We start from the raw sequence: 26,265 nt of genomic DNA on the forward strand, positions 1-26,265 counted from the left end.
CTCTCTCTCTCTCTCACACACACACACACACACTAAAGCTACATTTAAGGCTACATTTCAACTTCCTGAGTTGGTCTCAGGAAGTTGAACTCACACTTTAAAAAGCTAGAAAGAAAGGCATGCGTTCATGTTCATAACACACGTATTTTCCACATCTTCACACATTTTCGCTTACACATATAATTCTACACAAATAATATTTAAAAAAAAATACAGCAAAGAAAAATGAGCTCTCTTCCTCCTGTATTTTCTTCCATTTTAATGACGCCTTTTAATTAAGAAATGCTATTTGCTAACGTTCGCGTTTAGTATTACCCAAAACTTTAGCACAGCCTCTAGCATTATGTGAAACAACCGATGTGCCTTCTAGCATTATGCAAGTAACTGTTTGCTGTTTAATTTACCACGTCTGCTGATAGTTTGCACATTCAAGCCAGAGGAAATTTTCTCAGCTAACTGTCCTCCTCTGCTTATGAGCCACTCATTTTTAGGTAAAGAGCGGCCTCTACTGGTTAAGGCAATTGCTGTGATTTAAAAAAAAAGAAAAGGAGCCTGCCATGGATTACGTCACCACCCAAGCCAGTGCTCAACTACCTTAAACTACAGCACTAAACGAAAGCTGAATAAAAACTGTGTATAAGCACTTATGCACACTGACCGCATGGCTCCATAAATTTCCACTGCAAAACAGCGTAAATATACAATGCATGCAGACACCTGCACCTAAAACGTAACGAGGGGCAGGATGCTTTTGTAACAAGCCATTTGTTATAGTCAGCGGTGGCAAAGTGCTCATGTGAGAATGGTCATGCTTCAAAATTAATAAAATGTAAGTTCTCTAGATTCAAAGTGTGGCACCTTGGATCAGACTAAACACATCAGAACACATTACAATGTGTTTTATGTTTAATAAGAGAATTTTTGTTTGATTAAATGGGGTTTATCCTTTTTTTGGATGCTTTAATCATGCTGTGACGACAGAGACCAGTTCTCTGTGTAGATTCTGGGATGAGGAGCAAAGTCGGAGTGTAAGCTGGCATCTGGGCTGGAGTCCATCTCGGTATAGCACATCCACTTCAGTTTTTTCACCCTCCATCCCCCTCTGGCAGGCTGGGACTATCAACTAACAACAAAGCACAAACATACATATGTCCTGGAGAAATACCTTTGGGCATATCTAGAGAATGGACCTCCCAGCTCGTTATGCTGTATTTACTCTTATGTGGGTTCTTCTGATAGGAGGAGAATGGTTGAAGCAATACAAAGGTACCGCGTGTGGATGGCCCAGAAATAAATCTGCCTCTATGCTCCATGATTTAGAACCTAGAAGCAACCCAAATGGTGCTGCTTTATCACTTTGCCAATTTTCAGAATTTACATAATGATAATTAACATTTTCTATGTCATTTCATTTTATTAACAGAATTAAACCAAGACTTCAACTTGTTACAGGGAATCAGTTTTACTTATAAATAGCTATAAACTCAAGATAGTGAGATGCATCCTAAAAACATCTGGAAGCAACTTTTTTAAGCTCTTTTTTAAACTTTGATTTTTAGCTTAACTCTGACACCAAACGTATTAAAAAAGAAAAAAAATAAGAAAGAAAAACAATCATTACAAAAATGTAACTTGAAACATGTGCAGGTTCTGTTGGGTCACGATCAATAAAGTCTAATTTCTTTAGTTTTAGATTAACAGAAAAACTCACAGAAGAGCAATTGTTGCATACAGATGATCACAAATTGCATAGTCGGGATAGTCAGAGAACAAAGTAACGCTTTATTTTACAGCCTGGTTTTACACATACAGTACTATTGTAGAAATCTCTAAGAAGACATGAGTCATCAGGTACTCGCCATTGCAAAATTTGCATTTTATAGGCTGTAAAATTAAGCTTTAGCAATTAGTATCATTGCAAATGTATAATCAGACATTGTAGACAGCACTACATAAAAATTAAACAGACTTTTCAGTGATTTCCCCCACCCCCATCCCACAACAAGAAATGAAACATGAAAAACACATACATTTTGAATATAGATTTTTTTCACCCTCATGGGTAAATTAAATTTATTCTTTTTTTTTATAATTTGTCAAATGTACATAAATTATATTTAATGCATCAAAAACCAAATGAGCAAATCAAATAACCTCATTTTTTTTAAATAAAAAGAGGTAACAGAAAAGAGAACAACATTCTTTGTTGAGATCATTTTTAAACAAGTATTGGTCAGGCATTTCATTAACCTGGGAAAGCAAAGTGCTACACACAACAACCACTGAAGACAGTTCACCATACACCTTAATGAGGATTGGACTGAAGCACCTTTTCTTAGCTTAAAGCTAAAATGGAGATTCCAGGGATTTTTTTTTCTTCTTTTTAAATTTTCCTTTTCACAAAAAAACAAAAGAAAAAACAAAACAAAGAAACAAAAAAAAAAAACCTCCATTGTATGTTTACAGTCTACCTTGAACAAACCATTAGCCAAGTTTACCCTTTTCCTTGAGAGGGGCATACTTGCAGGGACAATGTTCGATTTCAAGTTAAAGTAAGTACGTGAACTGCTTGACTCAACAGGCTGCTAAGACCTTGGTTTACTATATTTTCCTCCAGGATGGAGCTTTGTGTGCAAATAAAGGCATACAATTCCTTCATGAGAAATAAACATGGAATTCAGCCATATGCTTTCAAATAGTAATCATATATTTAATTGATATACATATATTGCCACCATTGGCACATATGATATTGCACACAGTGATGAAATGTTGCACAGAAAGAAAAAAAAAACAAAACGATATTTTTGTGGGCAAAAACATTCCAAAATTACAAATAATGTGGAATAATGCTGAAAAGGTAAAACTACATAAAAACAAACAAAAAACAAACAAACAAAAACCCCCACAAAACAAAACAAGACATGCTTGCTACTCCCCATTAATTGAGCAACTTACAACTTACACATAACTAACCCAAGCCATGAAACAAGCATTTTAAGGGGTGGGGTGGGGCTTTGCCATAACAACGGATACCATTTCAGGCCACTACTGATGTTCCCAATCAGCCCCTGCTCTCCCTGCTAATGCATATGGCTGGTGAAGAGCCATCTCTTCTGCATCGTCTTGCATCTAGGTGACCACCCCCTTCCATGTTTACATGTAGGCCGATACCTGGATGGCTAGGGAATGGGGATGGCAATAAAGTCGGGGGGGGGGGGGGGGGGGGCTGAAAGGTAGCAGAAAAAAGTTAAGAATTCTGCTCCTATTTTTCTAAAGAGTTTGTAACAAACACTTTTAGCACCACGAGTCGTGCGCTAGCACACAAGGGGGCTGAGACACAAGAAATAGAAGAAAAAGGAGTTTTGAAAAAAAGAAGAAGAAGAAAACAAAAAGAAGCCATAACTGCGATCCAAAGCACCAGGCCAGCGTGTAAGCATGCGGAGTGTGTAAGGCACCAGGTTGTTTATATGCTGAAGAGGATGCTCCCAATCAGGTATCATTTAGGCTATACCAAAGGCTCCAAAAATAGGTGGTCAAGGACAGTCTAGTTTGCTGGTTTCCAGTCAATCTAAACATGGGAGCAATCATTTAATTCAATGCTGAGGTAAATCTGACAGTATCTGATTGTTGCCAGTTTCTCTGGAGTTTACTGACAGAGTTTATAAAACTGCTATCACACATCTATGAGATGCGACTGAACTGGATTAGAACCAGTTGTTTTCCGTGTGGCAGCCCAAATATTTACAATTAGACCAGAACAGAATCTCATCACCCCAGGTGGGTATTTGGGCTTACAAATCTAAAGCAGAGCTATGAGAATGTATCCAAAGTAGCCCCACACTGAACTTCACACCCTCAGATCTTAAAACGCAAGAAAGGAATGTGCACATCCAATGACATAACAGACATTCACCAACAGGTGAACCAGGCCGTCTTCACCTCGGCTAAGCCAGGCAAGCGCCTCAGTGGCCGTCCTCATAGTGTGATGGTGACATTTCGATTACTGTTCACAAGGTCGCTGCTTTTACAATCATGCTTTGAAACAACTTCCACTAGAACTACACCGAGCCTTTTGGATGGTAATCCCCCCCCCCCAGTCCTCGAACTTGAGATTCATACAACATAGGCAGATAAAGATACGTATGGAAGGGTCTTTGAGCCAATATTTTGGGAGACCAACGAAATTGTAGTGCAGATAAACATGCAGCAACAGCACTCCTTGGCACCATTTAGACTTTTATGACTAAACAAGATCACAAAAAGTTTGTTTCATATGTACTAACCGATTGCGCTCTTCCAGTTTTTACTATGCCAATCAACACAGTATATTCAGGGTCTTTTGCCTTGTTAAATAATCTGCAGTTCAGGCCATTTGCTACATGTTGTCTCTGCATTTCCTCTATCAAATACACATTTAGTACCTTTAAACTGAACACATTGCATTAACAACGAGACACAAAGGTAGTCTATTATATATCCATCTGCATGGCAACAATTTCAACTGAAACAAAAGTTACAATATTAATATATCTTTGAATGCCTCTGGCAAATGTCAAGATCCAATGACCAGTTCCTTATATGCAATGCATATTGCACAATAAATAGAGCACTTATTTCATTTCATGAAAATGCCTACACGTTCCTTTGTTTTGTTTTGTTTTTAATATATATATATATGTACTGCATGAAATCTTATCAGTTTCCGAAGCAGGCCTAGCCCTCATATGATTTATGTGTAAACACCTCTCTACTCACAGGTAAAGGTAAATAGGATGGCAAGTACATGTGACAACCTTTTACAAAGTTTTGGAATTTTGGTCTAAAAATTAAAACATCTGATTTGTGCTGAAGTCATTTAACTCACATGAGAAGGAAACTTTTTTGTCTCTCCTTTGAACTCGGCAATAATTCAATTTGAACATTGCAAACACTTTTTTTTCCTCTCCTCTTTACAATAGCTTTAACTGGTACAAAAGTTTTCTGTTAATAAGGGAAATAAACAGTTCAATATCGTTTGTCAAGTAGGAAACAATGTTCAAATATAATGTTATTACTTTGTTTAGCAGCCTGTTACTGTATTAATGGTGGTTAAGTGGGGTAACATCCAGCGATGAGTGACAACATGTCATAACTGTCAGGTCGTGGAGGTTTCTTATATTGTGGGTGATGCTCCCTTGGTTAAACCAATACAGTTAAATCTTTAGATTTCTTTCATTATACAGTAGAGTGTTTTCTTTTTAATTATAATTCTCTTGTTATTTTCATTACTCTGGCATGTTTTTCCTCTCTCTCTCTCTTTTTTCTTTTTTTGTTTGCTGTCTATATCAATCCTCGTCTCCATCGTCCTGCTGCATCTCCTCTTGTTGCTGCAGCTCGCATGCCCTTTTCTCCCGCTGTTTCTCCTGGATCTTCTTCATCTCCTCGGCATATTTACAGAAAGTATTCCCAAATTTGGACCACACTTTGTAGGGCACTGTAATTGAGTTGCGGTACGTTGGCTTCACCTCGCTTACCCTCATAAACACACCGTACTTATTGGATCCGACGTCGAAGAAAAACCGTTTGTTGTCCACAGTCAACGATGACCCTTCGGGCAACTCTGCAGGTTCGTCCTCTACACCATAATCGTCAATAAGTTTAGCCAAAGCGTCACGAAACTCAATAAGTCCCTGGGCAGGCAGAGCAATCGTCTGGCCTTGCGTGAATCCCAAACCGGGCCCCCGGTTAACGGTCTGTCGAATCCTCAGAAACCGTCCCCGCTGGTTCTCTTTCAGATCCATATAGTATTTCCGATTTTCTCGGACCAAGAACTCGCTTTTGAGGGCTCGCCTGGGCTCGTCTTGTACCATCCCCGGGTTGCTCGGACCCAGCTGGGCATAATGTTCGATGAAGTCCCCCAAGTAGTCACGGAACTCAACCGCCACGGACATGGAGAGAGTGAGGCGGCTCTTGTTTCCACCGGCCCCGACTTCTGCTATCTTTAAGAAGCGGCCTTTCGCATTCTGCTTAACGTCCAAATAGAAACGTTTGTTTTGGATGTCAACCCTCTTCGATGCCAGCTCTTGGGTCTCATGCTGGAGCCCGGAGGCCGAGCCCGCCCCTCCTGTCGCTAGGTGCATGGAACCGAAGCCTGGGCCCGTAGCTGCTCCTCCCTGCTCACTTCCACTGTCTCTGTCCGCCATGATGCTGCCTGCCTGCCTTCTCCCTCTGTCTGCTGCACAGCCACAGCGAGCCGGAGCTCTCGCGAGATCTACACAAGAGTATAAAAAAATAAAACGAGAAGGGCGCTTAACGCAGAGCGATTGCCATGTGTTTTAATGCCCTTTATGCCACACCGCACGACTAATGTCATAAGCTGTCACTAACATTGAAAGCGAAACCTACGGTTGTTGGAGGAAATGCGTCTACCAGCCCACTTAAGTTTCATTTCGTCTGTACAACTCCCGAAAAGCCAGGTGCTTTTCCAACCTGGAAAGACCCAAGCTTGCCCTCAAGTTTTTATCTAAGAAAATAGCCTTCTAATGCATCACCGACTTCACATCACAAGTGTATCTGTTTACGTGGGATGTGCTAACGAGTTTACAGATCACCGTTTGCTCTCAAAGAGTTGAAGAATTAAATTTTTTTTTTTGATTTACAAGTCACAAGAAAATCGGTCTATACATATTATTTAACAGGACCACATCAGCAGCAATACAAATAATAGCAGGACTGATAAAACGAATAGCTTGTAACGAATAATTAGTTTTCACTCTAGGCGACAGTCAATTATTACATAATTTATAATACGTCTTACCTTTTATACATTGTATTGGATTTCTAGGCTATACTAAACACTGATATCAGCATTAGAATTAGAAAGGAAGGAAGGAAGTTTAGTTTAAAATATATGCTATGTATAGCTAATAATACAAATAAAAAAAATTATATATATTAATTTTTAGTTTCCGATTCCCGTTTTATTTTATGAATGAGCAGTTTTGTTCTATAACGCCAAATCATGTCAGAAAGGGAGAGAGAGCCGCCATGTTAACTGTGTGGGAATAATATGAGCAGAGGTGGGTCTCACACAACATTGTTTCAGCAACTCAGCTAAGTTTCCCCACCCTAGAGGCTACTTACCTCTGCTTAGATAAAAGACGGAACAACTAGGCTAGCTTTAATACCACCAGTCATTCCTCAGTTTGAAATCTGTAAAGGTGCAAATTTTTTTTTACAAAGGTTACATTTTTTATGTAGCAAAACATCCAATGAGCGTGCTCGGTATGCCTACGGGACATGCAAAACAGCTGCCAACATCAAGGCTAACACACACAGAAGGGGTGAAAGTGTAGCAACCCCTCCTGTAGCTTACGTTCATGAAAGAAAGGTGCTGTTTCTAAACTCTGACTTTGTGGCGACTATTTCTAAGGTAATCTTACCCACTTATTCACGCCTTAAGATAGAATTGTGTCACCCAGGTGTCCGAGCAAGGTCTGAACGCTGTCTCAGCGGAGCCCCCTGCAGCTCGCAGGCCTGCCTCATTAGTACTCGGGCCTCCTTCTCTTCAGCTATTCAGCGGCGGCAATGTCTGCTCCGGGTCAAAGCTCTTTCTTTCATTTTATTTTTTTTACTTGCGCAAATGTGAAATTTGATGGGCAGACCTGGGCTATGATAGTTCAGCTCATTTGCTCTGGTAATATTTTGCGCATTTCAATTAAAGCCACTGCATGGATTGATAATGGGAAAAGATCAAGGCATGCCCATCTGGGCCTACACAGATTATTACTGACTAGACCATGACGATCTTAGAGCATAAAAATAAGTAGTAATAAAGCCCCAAATAAATAAATAATAAACCCATCTTAACTTAAATTCTGCCCAAAAAATAAAATACAATAATCAATGCTGGCGATACTTTTTTTTTTTTTTTTTTTTTACACGAAGGACCTTTTTTTTAGTCTTACTTCCGATTTACCTGGAAAACGATTTTGTTTTTTTGTTTTGTTTTTTAAAAAAGAGTGCCAAGACCTTTCACTCGAGGCATCTATGAGCCTGTATAGGGTATCTGTATTTTTTATTTAGCATAAATCTTCTGCCCTTCTTCCGCCTTTTCTAATTCCTTTTTCATATTTACTTCAAACTACTTTAGATTGCCTCCAAATTATTTTTACGACCAAAGATAAACAGCGCAAATAGGTTTTAAATGTAAAAATCGCTCAAATAGTTTTATTCAAGCGCACTACAAAGAGTTAGTAGGCCTATTATTACAAGAAAATAAAATTTAGTATTCAGTCAGTGACTGTGAGACAGCTGTCCTAGGCCTCGTCTATATGATTACACTGCAGAAAGCCCAGAATTTAAAACATAATTGTTTCCCCCGCCGCTCATTCTTGCAGACTCGTTTATGTGTCGCTGCCGAGTCCAAATAAGGGAAAATGGTAAGATGTTTAACTGTGGGTATCCTTTAGGCACTATTCGTTCTTCACTTCACAAACAAGACCGAGAATTGAACCTCAAACTTTTATTTAGAATAGAAAATATCAACTGCATTGATGGAAACGTTGAGATACGTGATTAATTTCCCTCTCAAAGTTGACCTTTCTTCTCTACCTTTCCACAAGACTGTTAGGCCTGACTGAAGCCAGTCATGCAAACAAACCCAACGCAGAAACTTAAAAATAAAGTAAAATAAAATAAAAATAAACATGTATGCATCTTGACTTATAGATACTACTTGATTTCTCAGGCGTTAAATATTAAAGCAGTAATTTGAAATGCTTTACATTTAAAATGCTGTATGCATTCTGTATGTTTATAGTAATCATTTCAAATGCTTATTGTTTAAAAAAGAAAATTCCGGGCTGTGAAAAAAATATTGGGTAATTTAAAAAGTTACAAATATTAAAAATTATAATTTATTTAAACAAATAATGAATAATAAAATGTGAAGCAGGAGGACGCTGAAATATCCGGACGATGCTAAGAGAGAAGTCGCGTTCAAGAAAATTATTCCCTCTAAAATTCCCTGAAGAAGAATTTAGGTCGCTCTTCTACTCTGTCCATCAATAGTGTAAATCAGAGCTGCAGGTGAGGAGACAGAAGCATGTGGGCCTTAAGAGGAAACAATACACTTGACTAATTTTCTCCTTCTTTTAAACGTTCTCTTAATCTTTACCCACCTTTTATATTTTTTATACACATAAACATTCAAATATGACCTATTCTGCGCCTCAAAGGGTGATTCATTCCCCAGTAATTCCCACTTTGATTAAAAAATAAATGAATAAATTGTGATTAAAAACCTAACAACTGCGCGAGGATTAAACCAATGACAATTTTAGAGTCTAAACGTGTATGACTGTGATGTTCAGCGTGAGGTTGGCCTGTTGGTTTTCTATGCAAAAAAAAATCAACTAAGTTTGTCCGCACCTGCTCGCAGTGAACCTCTCTCATTATTTCATTGCCACTCCCCAGGAAACTCTGAGTACAAGCTTGTATTCTTTTCATTAAGTGTTTCTGCTGAAGAGAAGTCAACTCTATGCTGTTTTTTTTTTTTAATGATGTGCCCTTTCTTTTTATTGTTAGTTTTTCTAAATAGATGAGTCCAATAAATACCGCTGTGGATGCACGCGAAATGGGTAAGTCATTCCTATTGCACTGAATGAAGGAACAGCACTGCAAACTTACAGGCCTCGTTTGTGAATAATGTGTCGGATTTAAAATGGCCTTACCTCTCTGGGCCTCAGATTGCAATGGAACCACTCATTTAGAATTTCATCAGACTTTCTAATCAAAGCGTTTACTGTGACAAGCTCATCTTTGTCTGTACAAAGTTACACCTAAAACACTATATACGCCTCTATATACGCAGATTTATGAAGACCCACTAGACAGATGAATAACTTATCAGTTAAGCAATAAATTCATCACCAGTCGGTACTTGGCCTATTTTCTTTCTGACAATTTTAAATTATGGACGTGGATCATACATGCAGGTCTTTTTCGGATCCCGAGATCGCATCCAACGCAGTTTTCAGCCTCAGAAAGTGTTGTCGCAGTTGGTAAAAGACAGCCGCTGTGATCACCTCCCAAAGTTTCTCCCTACATCCCAGCATAGGTGGCATCGCTCCAAATGCAGCTCCATTTTTTTTTTCCATTTTTCGTTTTTTGTATCAGATCAGACAGATCGGTCGTACAGTGAAGTATTCATGCTTCTGTAAACTCTCCTAAGCAATGTCATATGCTTGGCTGCACGTCAGGACACTTACAGCACAGCAACAATGCGAATGACTTGTAAATAAAGCGTCATTCCACCGAGCGAGACTCCATAACCTACCTTTACCCCGCTCAGTCTGCAGGCGCAGCGCCTTAAAACCTCGACGGCCTGCCGCAGATGGCGAGACGAGGCAAAAGACACATGTGAATGCGCTCGGACTCCTGCGTGACAGCGACACGGACTGCTCCTGCTTGCTTCACAAGATGGACAAGAAACCGAGAGTCGTGGCACGAAGAGCGACACACGCACAATTCAACGCCACTGCACGTTGCATGATGTCAACACGCAAATGTTGGAAACTCGGTTCAAGGGCGCCACTTCTCGGCGACACTGGGGAATTACAGTATTGTCTTTTTTGACTGTAACAGGTATAGGGCAACATTTCTGGGAACTGTAATGCAGGGTAGCGTCTAAAGAAGTGAAATCCGAGCGTAGTTTTTGCGTTAATGTTGTGAACTTGTGTGTCCCACTTTGCCAGTGGCAAAATAAATGAATGAATGATCTCCAAAAGTTGATTCTGTTCATCTGGACGCAGCGTTTTCAGTGGGAGAAACTTTTAATCACTCTAATTATTGGTTTTCCTATCAAAAATATATTCAAAAACATATGACCCCTGTACAAAGTCCTATGTCCTGGCTCTTTGAGCAGCCACTGAAAAACTAAAGTGACTATTTATAGTAATTCCCAGCCAAGAATTGATAAAGTAGCTCTGATCTTAAAGGGGAAATCCATTACCTATTATGTGATTGCTCCTTAAATGCTTGTTCCACCAATTCCTACATCATCGCATCTATCCCGCACTGGTCTGCAGAGTGCTGTTTAAAAATCGCATTCTCAATTATAGGTGCTGACAGGAGGACTTTAGTCCACACAGTAATGTCTTGTCTATTGTGAGCGTGTTTGACATTAACACTCTATAGGTCTAATTCAAATTTCAGCACCACGGAGAGCAGCCAGGTCTGTTTCAAGCTGGCAGGTGGTGCACGCAAGTAACTCCATTGTGTTATTATAAGTTACAGTATGGTTTTGAGAGTCTTTGGCTTCCTGGTTTTAGATTGATTTATTATAGAATTTATACCCTGACCTTTTTACCTTTTAAAGGTTATTTCACTTAATCTTGTGCACCTTTCATTTGAGCCAAATTCAAATCTAGCACCCTGCTGTGTCGCTTGTTTGATGAACATCAGCAGTTAGGGTATGTTACTGTCTCTCAACTACTCTCTGGTCAGCAGATGTCGCTCTTTGTGATGCAGTTACTTGAACATCATGTATCCGCATTCAGGCTAAAACCAAACCATTATAAATTTCAACTTTAGTTATATTTGGTATGACGATAATCAGTATTCCTATGTTAATTTGTGTAGTTATGTAACGTGACGTTTGTCAAAGTGCTCTGTCAGAACTACCCTGAATGAACACGTTTAAATATATATTTAAAAAACAACAACACTTTAACAAATAGTTCATCTGCGGTTTGGACCCCGGTGTTGCAGCTCTATAGATTTAATGCGGTCTTCTTTCAACAGCGTTTTTTTTTTCTTCTTCTTCTTCTTTTTCTTTCTTTTTCTTCTTCTTCTTCTTTTTTTTAGAGGCAGAGCAGTGAATGTGACCTGAATGCAGGGCATGACTTAATGGGATGAGACGCAAAACTCATTCAAAACAGTCTCTTGAAGACTCCGAAATGCTTTCGCAGCCTTAGTCATCGCAGCCATATGATTTCTCTGGGCTCAGCGGGTTTCCGTGTGAACCTGTTTCGGTCTTTGGAGCGATGCCTTGGCTACAGTGAAATGCGATTTTGAGGAGGGACAGTCATGGATTTTGGATTTCGTTTGTTTCGTTATAACGTGAGGTCGACACCGATAAAAGACCATGGAGTGATCGGCACACAGTAGCGGGGTTTGGGGAGTGAGGAGAACGACCCTTCGGTGCGTCGGTTGCCCGTGTCAGAGCTCCAGTTCTGCGTTTTTTTTCTGTTGAGGGAGCCTCTTGGCAATCGGCATTATTTTCTGTCCGTCTGTGGCTCGTAGGGGAGGCGGAGAGAGAGCCGCGGTGGAAGGCGGCGTATTAGCGCTATAGCTGCCGAGCAGAAATAATTGCTTTATTTTAATTTAATTTTTTTTCTTTTCTTTTCTTTTCTTTCTTCTTTTTTGAAGGGGTGGGGGGAATGAAACGTGGCTTTTGTTTTGCGAGCGGACTACCAAACTTGTGGTTCACTGCAGCATTTTGCGTCTTTTCTCTCCGCTGCAGATGATACAGAAAACCATCATAGCGGTACCCCACCACTGCAATTTTTGGGCAAAGATAAGAGTGGCGTCGTCTTGCAGTTAAGGCTACTATGGCAGCATAGGAAGCATCTTCTGGAGAGAGTGAAACCGCCGATTCCTTGCTTAGCATGTCTACGATGCCTTATTATTAGTAGAAATCAGTGACTGGGTTTGAAACCCAGCGTCACCCCGCGGTTCCAGAGCTACTGTTTACCCACTGAAAATCACCCGAAAAAGCAGCGGATCCCGATGGCATGGACACTTATGCAAGGTCTGCCGCGCTGTCGTGCTACTGGAGCCTACTTGCTGTCTCTTCATTCAACCCAGCTCCATCGCCATCGCCCCGCAGCCGAGAGAGCCCTGCCGCAACGCGACCAGCGACCACCGAGCCAAAGCAGGCGGCATGAGGCTTGATTCAGTACATTTATCCATGCTGGTCATCGGGGTCTCATTCGCCTGCTACTCCCCGAGTTTGAATTCCCTGCAGGACCAGGCTTACAAATCCGCCGTGGTGATCGAGGGCAAGGTGCAGTCTACGCCTGTGAACGTCTCTGCGGAGCCGTACCGTGTGAATGTCAAAGTGCTGGATGTTTGGCCCCTAAACAGCGGGGGTCTGGAGCGAGAACAGCTCGTCACCGTGGGGGAATTTGGATCTGAGGCTCCGTGCACCAAAGTGAAGAAAAACCACAAGTACATTTTTTTCATGGACCCCACTGACGAGCCCTTGGTTTTTAAGGCATCGTTCGCGCCTCTTGACACCAGTGGAAAGAACCTAAAAAAGGATGTTGGAAGGATCTTGTGTGAGGACTGCGGTAAGTCAATGTAGCCCTAATGTGGAATACCGGTGAAGTCCAACCCGGAAGAATCAACGTTGTGTTAACAGCCCCGGGCTTGGGGCTTTTGGTAACAGGCACTCTGGTGAATTGTGGTTATTGTGGCCACAGCATGGCTTGGAGTCACTGGGTACCAAATAGGTGCCTAAGGGGCGTCTATGCAGCAATTTTCGACAACTCTCGCAGGCTCCCATAGCCCACATGATCAATCAAACTCTCTTTCTCTCTCCCATTCTCCCTGAACTGCAATAGACAAGCGCCTCGCACTGTTGCTAGTGAGGAATTGCAGTTTATGTGTACTTTACTATCTGCAGCCAGGAAAGCTGCTTTATTCTTTGACATTTCAGACACATTGCAGTGCACGTTTTACTTGTCGTTAGTCATACAATCATTGCAGTTTTCCAAATATCCTCGTGGCTTCTTTTATGAAACGTCAAACGCTTACATTTAAAGGAGCGAGCACAATTTCAGGACCAGGGACAGCGGCCTGTATCACCGGTATCACGTGTTGAAAATCACGCTGCCCTAGGCAAATTGGCTCCTAGGCTATATTTAGGCTACCGCCCTGCTTTAATGCTTTAATGCCACACTTTGTCGTAGCAGCAGCAGAGCAGGTCTGTCTGTTTGCAGACAGACCTGCTCACATGCTAAGGGCTAGCAGTGTGCTGTAGCTGAATCCTGAAAGGTGATGCTGTGATTGAAAATGTCGAATTAACAACTTTCCCACGTCACACTCAAGCATTTTCCTTTTCTTGTTAGTAGTTTAAGAAATAACTTTGGTCTGTAGATGTTGTTCTTAGAGAGTAACTTGAAAACAATATCCAGGGCATTATGTTTGCAGTGAGGCATCATGACCCTGTTAATCGCCATTGAGAGAATCAGGTTTATTGACAGCAGATATTTCAAAGGAAAATAACTTTGCTCTTTTCTTCTTTTGTTAGATTATTTTCTTGAGGATGTGGAAATTACGGAGTACAAAAAAATAAAGGAAACTGCGGTGCAACAGGCTGCACTCAAATCCTGAATTATTGTACATATGTAGATGGACACAGATTTTTGCTTTTTCACTTGATTTGCATAAGCAATGTTGTTTTCAATGCCCTTTACTAGGCTAAAATGAGCCCCTACTACTTTAATTAGAAAGTAGTGCAAGTGTCTGTAACGTGAACTTAAAGGCCACATAGTTCCTTCATTGTGTCTAGGCTATGGTGTTTGCTACTCAGCTGTAAAATCTTACTTGCCTGTCTTCCACACTTCTTCCACAATGTTTAGGACACACATTTGCACTTCCATTGAAGCACTGCGGCCTAAAATGTGATGCGTGTCCTGTACTGCTGCTGTCTTAAATCCACTTAGTCTGTACTCACGAGACACAAATTCTCCCCTCTCCTCTTGATTGTGCCACTCTCACTGTGGCTTTTAAACTCATCATCTTGTTAGAGAGGTAACAGAAAATGGACCCTATTCCCTTTTGGATTCCCTGAACAGCCCAAACAGCCCTTGTCAGTTTTTCTGGCACTTATCAAAGCTTGTCAGTGATGTGATCAAACTGGCACAGCCACCTATTGTGTCACTTTGAGTTACCACACCCAGTTCCTGGGCCTTTTATTTACTTCAAAGAACCCATCAAAGTATGTGGTTATACATGGATATTAAGATCTCCCCAGAGTTTCTTTTCTGACCCCCCTCTCCTCCCCATTTATGGCTTGTCATGCAAACAGTAACAATATCCTCGTGATACTTTCAGTTCCTTTCTTTGTTCAGCACTAACCAAAGATCACCAACTTTATGGTGACTGTTTTAGGCATTTAACTATCTCTTAATGTTTGCTCATATTTTTTTGGCTTAACAAATCTTGTTTAGGCCCAGAGACTGATTCCAGGTCTTCTTAGGACCTCCCCAAAACTTGCCTTTAATCCCTTTTTGGCACCGTACAGATGCTGTCTAGTGTGTTAAACATATATACTGTGCAACTCTCAAAATTATGTGGTTGTGTGACTTCCACTTCCTATGAGCTGCCTTAAACTCAGGCTACCTACAGCAGTTAACACAGGTGTTAAAGTGAGCTTGAGCACCTTTAGTAAAAGAGTAAATCTGATAGGCAGAATAATACATATTACTATTGAGTATGTTTTTTTTCTACCTGTACTTGCTTATAGCCAAAAGGATGGAGTAATAAGAAAATAATGGCATGAAATCCCACAACCTCATTGTGGGATTTCGTGTCACATCCCCTTGTTCGTCTCATCCCTACTGAGTGTTAATGGTGCAGATGTAAATGAAGCTGCTGTGGTGGAAATTTAGCATCTAGCTCACTCCTCTTCAAAAGAGGAGTTAGCATAAATGTTGTTTATACTTTTGCTCATAAACATTATTTTTTGGTGGGCAGTAATTTTAAATGTATAGAATCTTGTTTCTGCCACTGAAAAAAATGCTTCCTTCAATTCATCCATTCTCTTCTGCTTATCCAATTTTAGGGTTGCCAGCGACAGCTGTTGTAGGGCGAGAGGCAGGGTACACGCTGGACAGATCACCAGTCTATTACAGGGCCAACACATTGACACAGACAACCATTCACACTCACATTCAGGCCAATTTAGAAATGCCAATTAACGTAACCCCACTAACATGTCTTTGGATTGTGGGAGGAAGCCAGAGGAATGGGAGAGTACCCACGCAAACATAAGGAGAACATGGAAACTCCATGCAGAAAGTCTTGCTGTGAGGTAACAACGCTAACCACTGTACCACCAAATAAAAATAACAACACTAAAATAAAACCAAACCAAAAAAGGCAAATTTCTTTGCCATCGATAAATCAGAACTTCAGGTTATTATCTTAAAATTTAAAGTTATTATATCTCAAGAAACCCCAAATTCGGAGATATTTAACTTGAAGTTTTGGATTAATGGATGTCATTTTTTTTCAGTGGCAAAACAAGCTTCTGTACGTTTTGAAATGATTTCCCACTTAAAAATAAGTGGAAACAAGCTTAATAAATTCAACAAATATGATCACACACAAGCTGTTTATATGCAGTTTATATTGCAGTGTGTCATGCTGGCTAAATATACATGTGCTGCCTATTTACAATAGAGAAATGTGTTAGGCAAAGGAGGAAGATGAAACATAATTTTAGTTAAAGTTAACCGGTTATTTGCTGAGCAGATATTTGATAAACTGGAAATTTAAAGTTTACTTGTAATGCCTTAACTTTGGAGATTTTAATCAGACATGCATGACATGCTGTAGTTGTGTTTTTTCATATTGTGAAACATCTTGCAAAGGAAATCAAAGCATCATAATTTTGTGGTGCTGTATTCAAAGTTTGCAATGAAATACTAGGTACTTCAGTACAGTTTCATACAGGCTGGTTAGCTGGCAGTACTGTGGTGAATGTACAGTCATGTGCTATGTTGGACAGGTGCAGAGCAGATTGTGGTATTTATGGTCAATGTAAGTTTACATCAAGGGTAGCAGATCTTAATGCAAAAGTAAGCTGATGATGCCGATAAGCTTCACTCAGTGGAATTTACCTTTTATCTGAACTTTATATCATCTAGTGGTTTCAGATCAGGGACGATAGCTCATACAACATCTGCGTCTATCTTGTTGAAAGTTAAGTGGCAAAAATCCACAAAGAGCAGGGACTCTCACAGCAGCACCAGACCACAGCCTATACACAAAGGAAAATTTTACTGGATCTCACAATGCAAAATATAATTGCTTATTTCAAAGTGGTTCTTATGCCCACATTGCACTGCTACACCCGTTTCCTCACCTGCAAAATCCCACTGTAACTCCCTGTTAACACCTGCACTTTGGCTGCAGGACTCAGTCAGCTGGGTGCTCTGGGTTTCTGTCAGAGCAGAGATGAAATCAGCAACAATTACACTTCTTATGCTACAGGTTACAGAAAGCATGCACAAACACAGGTTCATGTTAGCTATGAAAATGCTGCCCTCACACTGGTTGTCCATGTCTGGCTGAATCAGTAGCATTATCTGTGACATTACTGTGTATAAAAAAAGTTATACAGTAAGCTAGCAGACATATAAACATCTCACTCAAGTATACATTTCAGTATCATTGCATGACAGCCAGTATTTCCTTGGAGTTTAGTGCTGCTCTGCAACAGGTCACTGTTGATGCTATCACTTTTAAAAAGGAAGTTCGCTTATTATACAAAGCAGGCACAAGCATGTCAGATATACTGGTATTCCAGAATAAGGAAATCTACACAGTGGACCATAGTCAGTATTAGTGCACCATAAGGCCCAGTGACCTACTCCTCAGTACACAATTTGTGTTTACATCTCTTTTTAAGCTTGTTGAACATATGTCAGTTGACTTGGCGCACAAGTACTGAAGTAGGAGGCAGACTGCTCTGTACACACACACACACACACACACACACACACACACACACACACACACACACACACACACACACACACACACATTGTCATCCATTTGTCTATTCAGAACCTTTTTCAGAGATCACATCTCAGGATTGTTTCATTATTTTATGTATTTATTTATTTATTTTAGCCTAAATCAAAAGTGTGCAGACTGAAACAAATGTGGTAGGTGCCCCCCCCCCCCCCCCCCAGCTTTTTGTCTATCCACAGACTCATTGAGGAGACCTACATAGCTGTATTTTGCGTGTGCATGTGTGTGGGTGTATTCAGGCTGGTGGGAGCACTGTATGAGTAAAATGAAGTACAAATCAGTGCAATGTCTATGACAAAAAGCTCTCATTTTAAAAGCTGTACATTGTACTGCAAAATGCATCAAACATGCAAATCACTGTCACTTGTGTGTATTTTTAAAGTGCTCATTCTGGCCATTTAGTTTTTTTGAGCTTGATCAATGTAAACCTGTTGCAGTGAATGCACACCCTGTTACTAATCTGTCACTGCAAAGTCCAACTGTATGCAGGTCACAGCTGCTGCATTGAGGTGGTAGACAGGCAGAATTTTGCCTGCAAGCTATATCTTTCTGTGAATTGGAAGAGGTCCTTAGAAGAGCCAGACATAGAACAAGAATGACAGCTGCTGATGGCTACTGGGCTCTGCTTCTACCCCACAATTTAGTCTTGTGGCAGCATTAATCAGCATGCATCTACAAGTTGGTCATTACACCCCAATGACACTCTCAGGGGCCATTTAGCAAACAGTTGTGACAAAGGTGCTCATTTACTGTATTTCACCAGCAAAAATTATTGCCATGCAAAGGATGTGTGCTTGTTTAGGTGATGACTGAAGCGTTTTTCGATGGTCAGTGTTGTGGCCTTCCAACTGAACGTGACTGAGATTACACTCTATATTATGCGATTGTGTGAGGATTGTTTTCTATGTTCACATGGTGGTCATTTATGAAGAATTTCTGCCCCATTCAATCTCATCTTGGCTATTTTACAGTGACAAGATTGCTTGATGTATAGTCACAAGATCTGTGGGGGAAAAAGGCATGACCATTTTCAGTAATTGGGTGCCCATTTTCTTGTCCATTAGGTACTTTCTCACAATCACTCAGACTTGTGCTCCACGTTTCTAGAGACAGATTTTTAAAAGCTATTATTGTGACAGGGTAAGCATTTAGGATATCTATCTTTTGCGTCTCCATAAGTCACACTGCCCCAGTAACAGAGCAGCTGTCATGGCACAGTTGAGGTTTTCTGATTTGGGTCATGGTTGTACCTGTTTGTACAGCAGAGCTATTGCAAGTGAGCAAGCGGTGTGCTTCGAGCCTTTCCTCTACACTCCTAAAATTTCAAATCAGATTCTTCCCAGCTCGTGTGTTGTAATTGTTGCTCTTCTGCGTTACGTAATGAGCTCTATAGAGCCATGATATGAAAAAAAGAAAGAACAGTCATAGCAGAAATAAGAGTTAGAAAAAGATGATGATTTAGAGCAGAATTCATTCTTTTTTTGGAGGTGAGGCACATATTTGGTTATTACTGTTACTGAGTAAGCCAGTACTTTAACTACAGTGTTAGTTGATCCATTTATTGTTTAAAACAGTGTGAAGCTCTTAACGCTGATGCATGTTTGTGAAAGTTACACAATTATCTCACCAATGAGGAATGTCAATTTCCTTTCTGCTCTAGTTGTGGCATTCACCAGATATGCAATGTCATTTGAAATACTCAAAATCACAGTGGATGAAGATGGAACATATTAGCTTTAGTTACTACCACCTAAAAACTTTCTGTTATTATGTAAATGTACTGTGTTACTCCTTGCCTTCCATGATTTAGAACATTAATACGGTTACTGTACAATACTGTGCAGAAGTCTTGAGCCACCTATCATTGCTTTATACTTTGCTGGGAAAATGGGAAATGTGTGCCGGGATTTTCTGAAATATGTGCAAACACGCATGGAAATACAGTATATAAAGCAAAAACAGAGTATGTACATTTATAAGGTGCTTGAAAGTCAATATTTGGTATGGCCACCTTTATTCTTCAACACAGCATGAGCTCTCTTAGGCAAACTTTCTTGTACTCTCTTTAAGGATTATTCAGGATTAGTTCTCCAGGCTTCTTTAAGGATATTCAGAGTTTTTCTTTGGATGCTGTTTGCTTCTTGTTCTGCTCTCTCAAGATGATCCCACACTTATTCAATAATGTTGAGCTTCTGGTTCGAAGGAGGCCAATCAATGACTGATAGTGTTCTTCTGTGTGGTTTTCTATGCAGGTATGCTTTTAATGCACTGACAGTGTGTTTGGGGTGTTTGACATGCTAAAATTGAAGCTATTGCCAATTAGATGCTTTCCGTATTGCATATTTCCATATTGCGTGGTGGATCTGATGATACTTTTCTGTTTTTTGGCAAGCTCTCCAACACCACAGGCTGAAGCGCAGTCCCAAACCAAACAGGGCCTCCACCACAGTGTTTTACAGCTGTAGACACTCACTGTTGTACCTCTCTCCAGTCTTCCTCTGTACACGTTGATGGATTTTTGGTCAAGTTCTTGTGTAATTTGGCATACCTTAGTCTTTTCTCCTTGTTTTCCCATCCTTAAGAATAGCTTCTTGACAACGCCCCTCCGCTGAGACCAATGATGAGGCTCCAGTAAAGAGTATTGAAATATGCTGAAAGGTTAGTTTGTAGACCTGCCACTTTTTATTGTCCTCTACTTGTCCAGGTTCCTCAAATTTGTTTAAGGACACACTGCATACCATACCAAGTTTTCAACTAATAGATCTTTGAAAATTACCTTGTTAGTGGAAAAATACTAGCTTGCGTTTGTATAAGTATACCAACTGGAGCATTTTTCACAGATTTACGTAAAGAAATGAAAATGTGTTTTTGCAGCAGGATGGTAGTAACAAAGTGCAATGCAAAGGTGCAATTTAAAGTTGGTTCTTTGCTAAGCCGTCTGTTATGTGCAGGTCTACAGGTCAGTGTTAAGTGGCATAACAAACAATAAACATTCCACTGAAAATGGTCAGGTACAAGGACTGGACTGAAAATGAGTGAAAAAGCAGCCAATGTCCAAAGAAAAACTATTCTTCAAGGCCACATAAAAGTGGTGGCTTAAGATTCTTGCACACTAATATTTGTGTATATATATATATATACAGTAAACATAAATATATGACAATTTTGGTATATGAAAGATACAAAACGGGCCAAAATTATCTATCAGCTGCAAACACAATATTTGATTTCCAAATTATATTCATATCAGTAATTTAAGATGGGCACCGATTGGTAGCAGGTATTTGAGAAATAAGATTCAGGTTTTCAGCTTGCTTAATGGTTCTTGCTGGTTAGACAACAAATGTTAGAGAATGTCATGTACCTAACGGATTTCATACAGTATTACGGTTATTAAGGTTAAGCACCATTTGTGATGCAAGGAAAGCTCTGGACAAAGCACAAAATGGAGTTATCACTTCCTAATTCTTCCCGATCCACAAAATGCTGACAGTTTACTTATGTGCAGTTTAACATATCCAGCATCAGAGATACTTGCTATAGTTTAAATGTCTGTTAACATAAGCTTTAGATTTCACACACACACTAAAGCAATGCTTTGGACGATTATAAATTTCCATGTAATACAGAATTATGTCTGGGCTCATGGAGAATAATGGGCTTACTCTAAGTTCAGCTGGATAAGAACTATGAAAACAAGTCTGCAATGCCATGCAGTTTAAAACTTTCAATTTTATATCTGGTTTATTATTTGCTTCCATAAGTGCAAACTGCTTAAGTGAGAGTTTAAAAGTATTTCGTAAGATCACGAGACTGGGGAAATAACAGCCTGCACGATGCCATATTGGTAGATATGATAGTAGACAAACATGATAGACTGCCTGCTTGTTCAGTTTCTCGCTTAAACATGATTAAGCAAAATATGCATGTGATATTATTGGCAAAAATGTGGATTTAAAAAAAATTGCAGTAATTTAATAGCTGTGTCTGCTTTTATTTGTATTCATGTATTTGTAATTTTATGGAAAAGGTTTTTTGTTAATAGATCAATACTGCATGCACCTTCTGCTGCAGGTAAACTGCACCTTTTCACCAGCTTTTATCAAACATTGCATCGCAAGTCTCTGACAAACGGGTCAATATTTTCTGTGTATAATTAGATAAACAGTCATGTTTTATCCAGAGCATTTACCTTAACTGTAAAGCCACAGATCTTTGTGTCATGGCTGTTATACTGCAACACTGCAGCTTGCAAACAGCTGGCTGAAATCTACCATCAGACAGAGAAGCAGATTTGGATTGGTTAGTGGTGTGAATGCAGATTAGTCTTACAGTTGGAACCTAATCTCGCAAACAATAATCTCCATTAATCTCCAGCCTGCTTGAATTCACAAACTGGGATGAAGGCTGCGTTTGAAATGGCAAAACTATTTAGAGCAGAACACGAGGATAGTCTGTCTGATACTTTCTGCGACAGGTGGAAACCCTGTCACAGAAAGGGTTTCCACCTGTGTTTTTTATACTTAACAGTCAGAAATATTCAGTGTCAGTTCTGTCACAGTTTTATTATATTTTAAAACTGTGCTAATGAATTGGTACAAAAAAGTTTACTGGTCCTTCTAAAGCAACAGGGACAAAAAAGAGGATATGGTTAGAAGTTGCAGGAAAATGTGGACCAGCACATTAAATCAGCTCTCACTCAACCCATCTCTATCACACAAGGATCTTGCATAACCCCAAACCCTATCGCCCCAATTTTGCCTGCTGGCTGCTGCCAGGAAGATCCGAAGGAAGACAAAAAGATAAAAATAATATTTAAAAAACAAATAATAATAAAAACGCTATCAGAATATCAAAAGGAGAATAAAAAGGGCAACCTTGCCTCCACATAACCCAGATTTGTGTGTTCTGATAAAATGATCCAGGTTCAGTCTAAATACTTAATTTATTCTTCAACTTTATTAGATCTCATGGCATACCTCAGAGGAAAACATCCACGTCCATGTTATCAGCTATTCAGTTAAACAGCTCATTCACCCTGGAAGACACCATTATTTTTTATAAACCTCCCTGTAAAACACTAGCACTGGATTTAATGTACAGTGTCAGCACCAAAGGACATTTTAAAGGATGGTTGAACCTTTAATTATACTTTACTGTATCAGTGAGGCATTGTAACATGGCATGGAAGCCTCCTGCACCTGATGCATTGCTTTTTGATACGAAGAACCTTCCACTAATATGCCCCATTTCCTTCTCTTTACCTGTTTTACGGTACAGCAGAATCTCATGGGCCTTGACGTCTCAGACACTACAGTGTAGTGCTGGACTGTGACTATGTAGTGGACCGAGCTGGGCTTTTAGATTAGCTTACAGCCCCCCAACCACTGCCAACATTTATAGAAGTCAAACCTATTTATTCTTTAACACATTTAAAAACGACAAGGGATAACCGAAGTGCTGTTCAACTAAAAGCAGTATAACCGAGCTGGGAAGACAAACAATAACTCAGTCACATTTAGGTGTTTTAATCTGCTTCTACCAGAAGCATCTGATTAGCTGACTTTAAAGACATATCAGGAATATCCATAGTTAAAAGTTCAAAAATGTAAAAGGATTCTAATCTGTTTAAAACCATTTATTTAAAAAAAACAATCAATAAAATCTTAAAATCAATTCTGTAACCGGGCATCAGTGTAAAGAAGCCAAAAACAGGGGAAATATGGTCTCATTTACGTGTGCCTGACAGCAGTCGAGCTGCTGCATTCGTTGTAGACAACAAAGCAGAGCCTGGCTGATTACGAAATAAAGGCTATTGCAATAATCAAGCCCGGATGAAATGAAGGCATGAATTACTTTCTCAAAGTCAGCAGATGGGAGAACGTTCTTAATCTTCGCGAGGGCTCTCATCTGGAAGAAATTGGTTTTAACAACAGAATTTATTTCTTTATTAAATGACGCTGCCATCAAAGATCACCTCCAGTTTTGTTTTGTTTTGTTTTTGTTTTTGCAAAGGGCCAAGGTCACCTTTAAATGAAGAATGTGAGTCACCAAGCGCCCCCCCCCCCCCTTTTTTTTTTTTTTGTTCATTCAGGTTCAAAAAGTAAGCACGTCATCTTGACCACACTATTGTAAATCTTTCCTTCAAGCTTCCCATTTCCATTTAATCACCTTAAGCAATGGCGTCATTAACAGATTAAATATTATTGTCTGTGGCATTATTGGAGACTCCTTCAACCCAAACAGGGAATCAAACAATCCTCACTCCATCCATCTTTACAACCGCTTATCCGATTCAGGGTCAGTTCAAGGCACCCTAACGCAGGGCTAATATATGATTCCTATTATATTTTTGTATGGTAGTCTTTACTGTGTTTTTCTGTGATTTTCAGTCACTACTTTCTTGTTTCCTATTGTACAAGTACTGTAGTACTGCAGTGGTAGTGGAGAGCACAATGTTTGACTATGTCCACTAAATAGTCACAGTGTTCAGTGCACTATTTATTAGACTAAAAGCTGGGCCTACAGCTAAAATTTTTAGCAAAGGTTAAGCAGTGTATCTCAACCTCACTGTTCTCTCACTAAATCTTTTGTTAAAGCTTCCCATTTCTGTTTAATCACCTTAAGTGATGGCGTCATAAACAGATTAATTATTACTGTCTTTGGCATTTATTGAGAATGCGTATCCCACCCCACCAGAGAAACAAATGGAATAAAAGCCATGGATCTCTTCAGTACCAGATGCTGAGCAGTTTCTTAGCTGAAAATAATGCAGTGTAGACTAATCATCCAACCTTGTAAAATAATTTTGCTAATAATGCACATAGCACGATTTGAACAGCATTCCTTGAGCATCCAGACAGCCAGCCATTCTCTTAACTGTTTATTCTTTTCAGGGTCATTTCGGGACAGTCTATCACAGGACTGATATGTTATTTCTATTGTATATTTGTGTGACGGTGACTTTCAGTCCTTACTTTCATTTACAGTTTCTCCTCATGTGTCCTGTTTCACTGTATGTGTCTTTTCTCTGTCTGTGTGTTTTGGAACTGGGAAGATGTGCTTAGTTTCTTTAAACGACGACAACACAATGAAAATCTGCTCGAAACCTTTTTTTTTTATATTGTTGGGATGTGTCAGTTCATTCATAAACAGATGTCCTCAAGCTCTTAGAGCCACATAAAAGGATCTGCATTTAAAAATATATATATCTACTGACTACATCGTCAGTAATAAACCTGACAAGTTAAAAATTTGTAGGTTGGTATTTGTTTGTGATTTGTGTAAATTAAGACTATGCATTAGAAAAAATTAAGTAGGTCAATATTTATAAAACGGCCAGTGGCTTATTCTTTGGACTACCTTGAGAGATGGTATAAGAGGGGAACTTTTATAAGCATAGGGAAACTGTAAATGGCTTTAGGTGTTATCATATTTTACCAGTTTTATAAATTCAGTTATTTTTGCTGAATACCTAAAATTGCTGGCCAGAAGTTTGGTAACAAAATGTGTATATAACACTTGCTAGGGACATTTTAGATAAATAAAAGAAGAAATCAAAGAACATCTGGCACTAAAGAGAACATTAGTCTAACACAAATGTTGGAAATATTGTAGTTCTTAGACTTTGGCCTCTGTAACTACAGTTTACACCCTGCAAGTGGACTTTTTAGCAGTTAGAGTTTTTCAACCCACTGAAGAATGTTGACTTCACCACAATGAGGCAGTATATGATCAGGATCAGGACGAGGAAGTGGGAGAAACACCAAAAAGTTGAAAGGGATGAGTCCGTTGGGAATGTCCCAGCAGTTGTTAGGCTCCTTGCCTCTACAGCTGGAGCAGTGTCAGCAGCGCTCAAATGGCCACAATCGCCGCACAGTCCGCAAGATATCAACAGCACAACAACTGTGAAACTCACAGCCATTTGGATTTTACTTTGATGACAAAGGCAATCTGTTTTTCCTGTCCACCCCTGAATGCCCTGGGGTGGACATTCCTAAAATACAAAGAATCGACTCTTTCAAATACTACAGTATTACTACAGGTATACTTCAGAGCTAGCACTGAATAACATAAGGCATGTACTGAAATTTAAAAAGAAAAAGAAAAATACTATAGATGAATGACTAAGAAAAAAACACAAAATTGCCAATGAAATGGAAAAACACACATATACCTGGTTTGCAGCGCATGTTTCCACACCATAGACCCCTATTTAGTGTGTTTACGTTGGCCTGATCATTATGACTTGTATCCTCCTGCTTTGTGAAGGCAGTTCAAGTTTACTCAGCCTTTTGAATTATTCAGTAATTTGCAGCTATCTTGGGCTGCAATACGCTTCCTTCACAGGCTGCAGCTAGTGCACGTATTTAAATATTTAAAACTTGTTTTTTTTTTCTTTATATTGTGCACGCCATGAAAGGCTGTCACCAAAAATAACCTCTTAAACTCCTT

The 26,265-nt window shown here is 39.6% G+C and overlaps 2 protein-coding genes across 4 annotated transcripts in view; one reads left to right on the forward strand and one right to left on the reverse strand.

The window, feature by feature from the left end:
* Window positions 1-1,762: 1,762 nt before the first annotated feature.
* On the reverse strand, window positions 1,763-10,560 carry puraa (purine-rich element binding protein Aa). Its single transcript, XM_026182120.2, has 2 exons — window positions 10,322-10,560; window positions 1,763-6,253 (listed from the first exon to the last, which is right to left on the reverse strand). Exon 2 carries the CDS (start codon window positions 6,183-6,185, stop codon window positions 5,328-5,330), a length of 858 nt encoding a protein of 285 aa, XP_026037905.1. The 5' UTR covers window positions 6,186-6,253; window positions 10,322-10,560; the 3' UTR covers window positions 1,763-5,327.
* Window positions 10,561-11,087: 527 nt separating this feature from the next.
* Window positions 11,088-26,265, forward strand: part of nrg2a (neuregulin 2a) — a 78,768-nt gene continuing 63,590 nt past the window's right edge. Inside the window, exon 1 of one of the 3 annotated variants that reach the window (XM_026182111.2) lies at window positions 11,088-13,337. In XM_026182111.2, coding sequence (XP_026037896.1) covers window positions 12,929-13,337 — 409 coding nt within the window. In that variant the 5' untranslated portion in view covers window positions 11,088-12,928. The remainder of the gene's footprint in view (window positions 13,338-26,265) is intronic. The other 2 variants (XM_026182112.2, XM_026182116.2) reach the window with 2 other exon arrangements.

This window comes from Astatotilapia calliptera, chromosome 10 (genome assembly GCF_964374335.1).
Source record: "Astatotilapia calliptera chromosome 10, fAstCal68.1, whole genome shotgun sequence".
Classification (NCBI taxonomy): Eukaryota; Metazoa; Chordata; class Actinopteri; order Cichliformes; family Cichlidae; genus Astatotilapia; species Astatotilapia calliptera.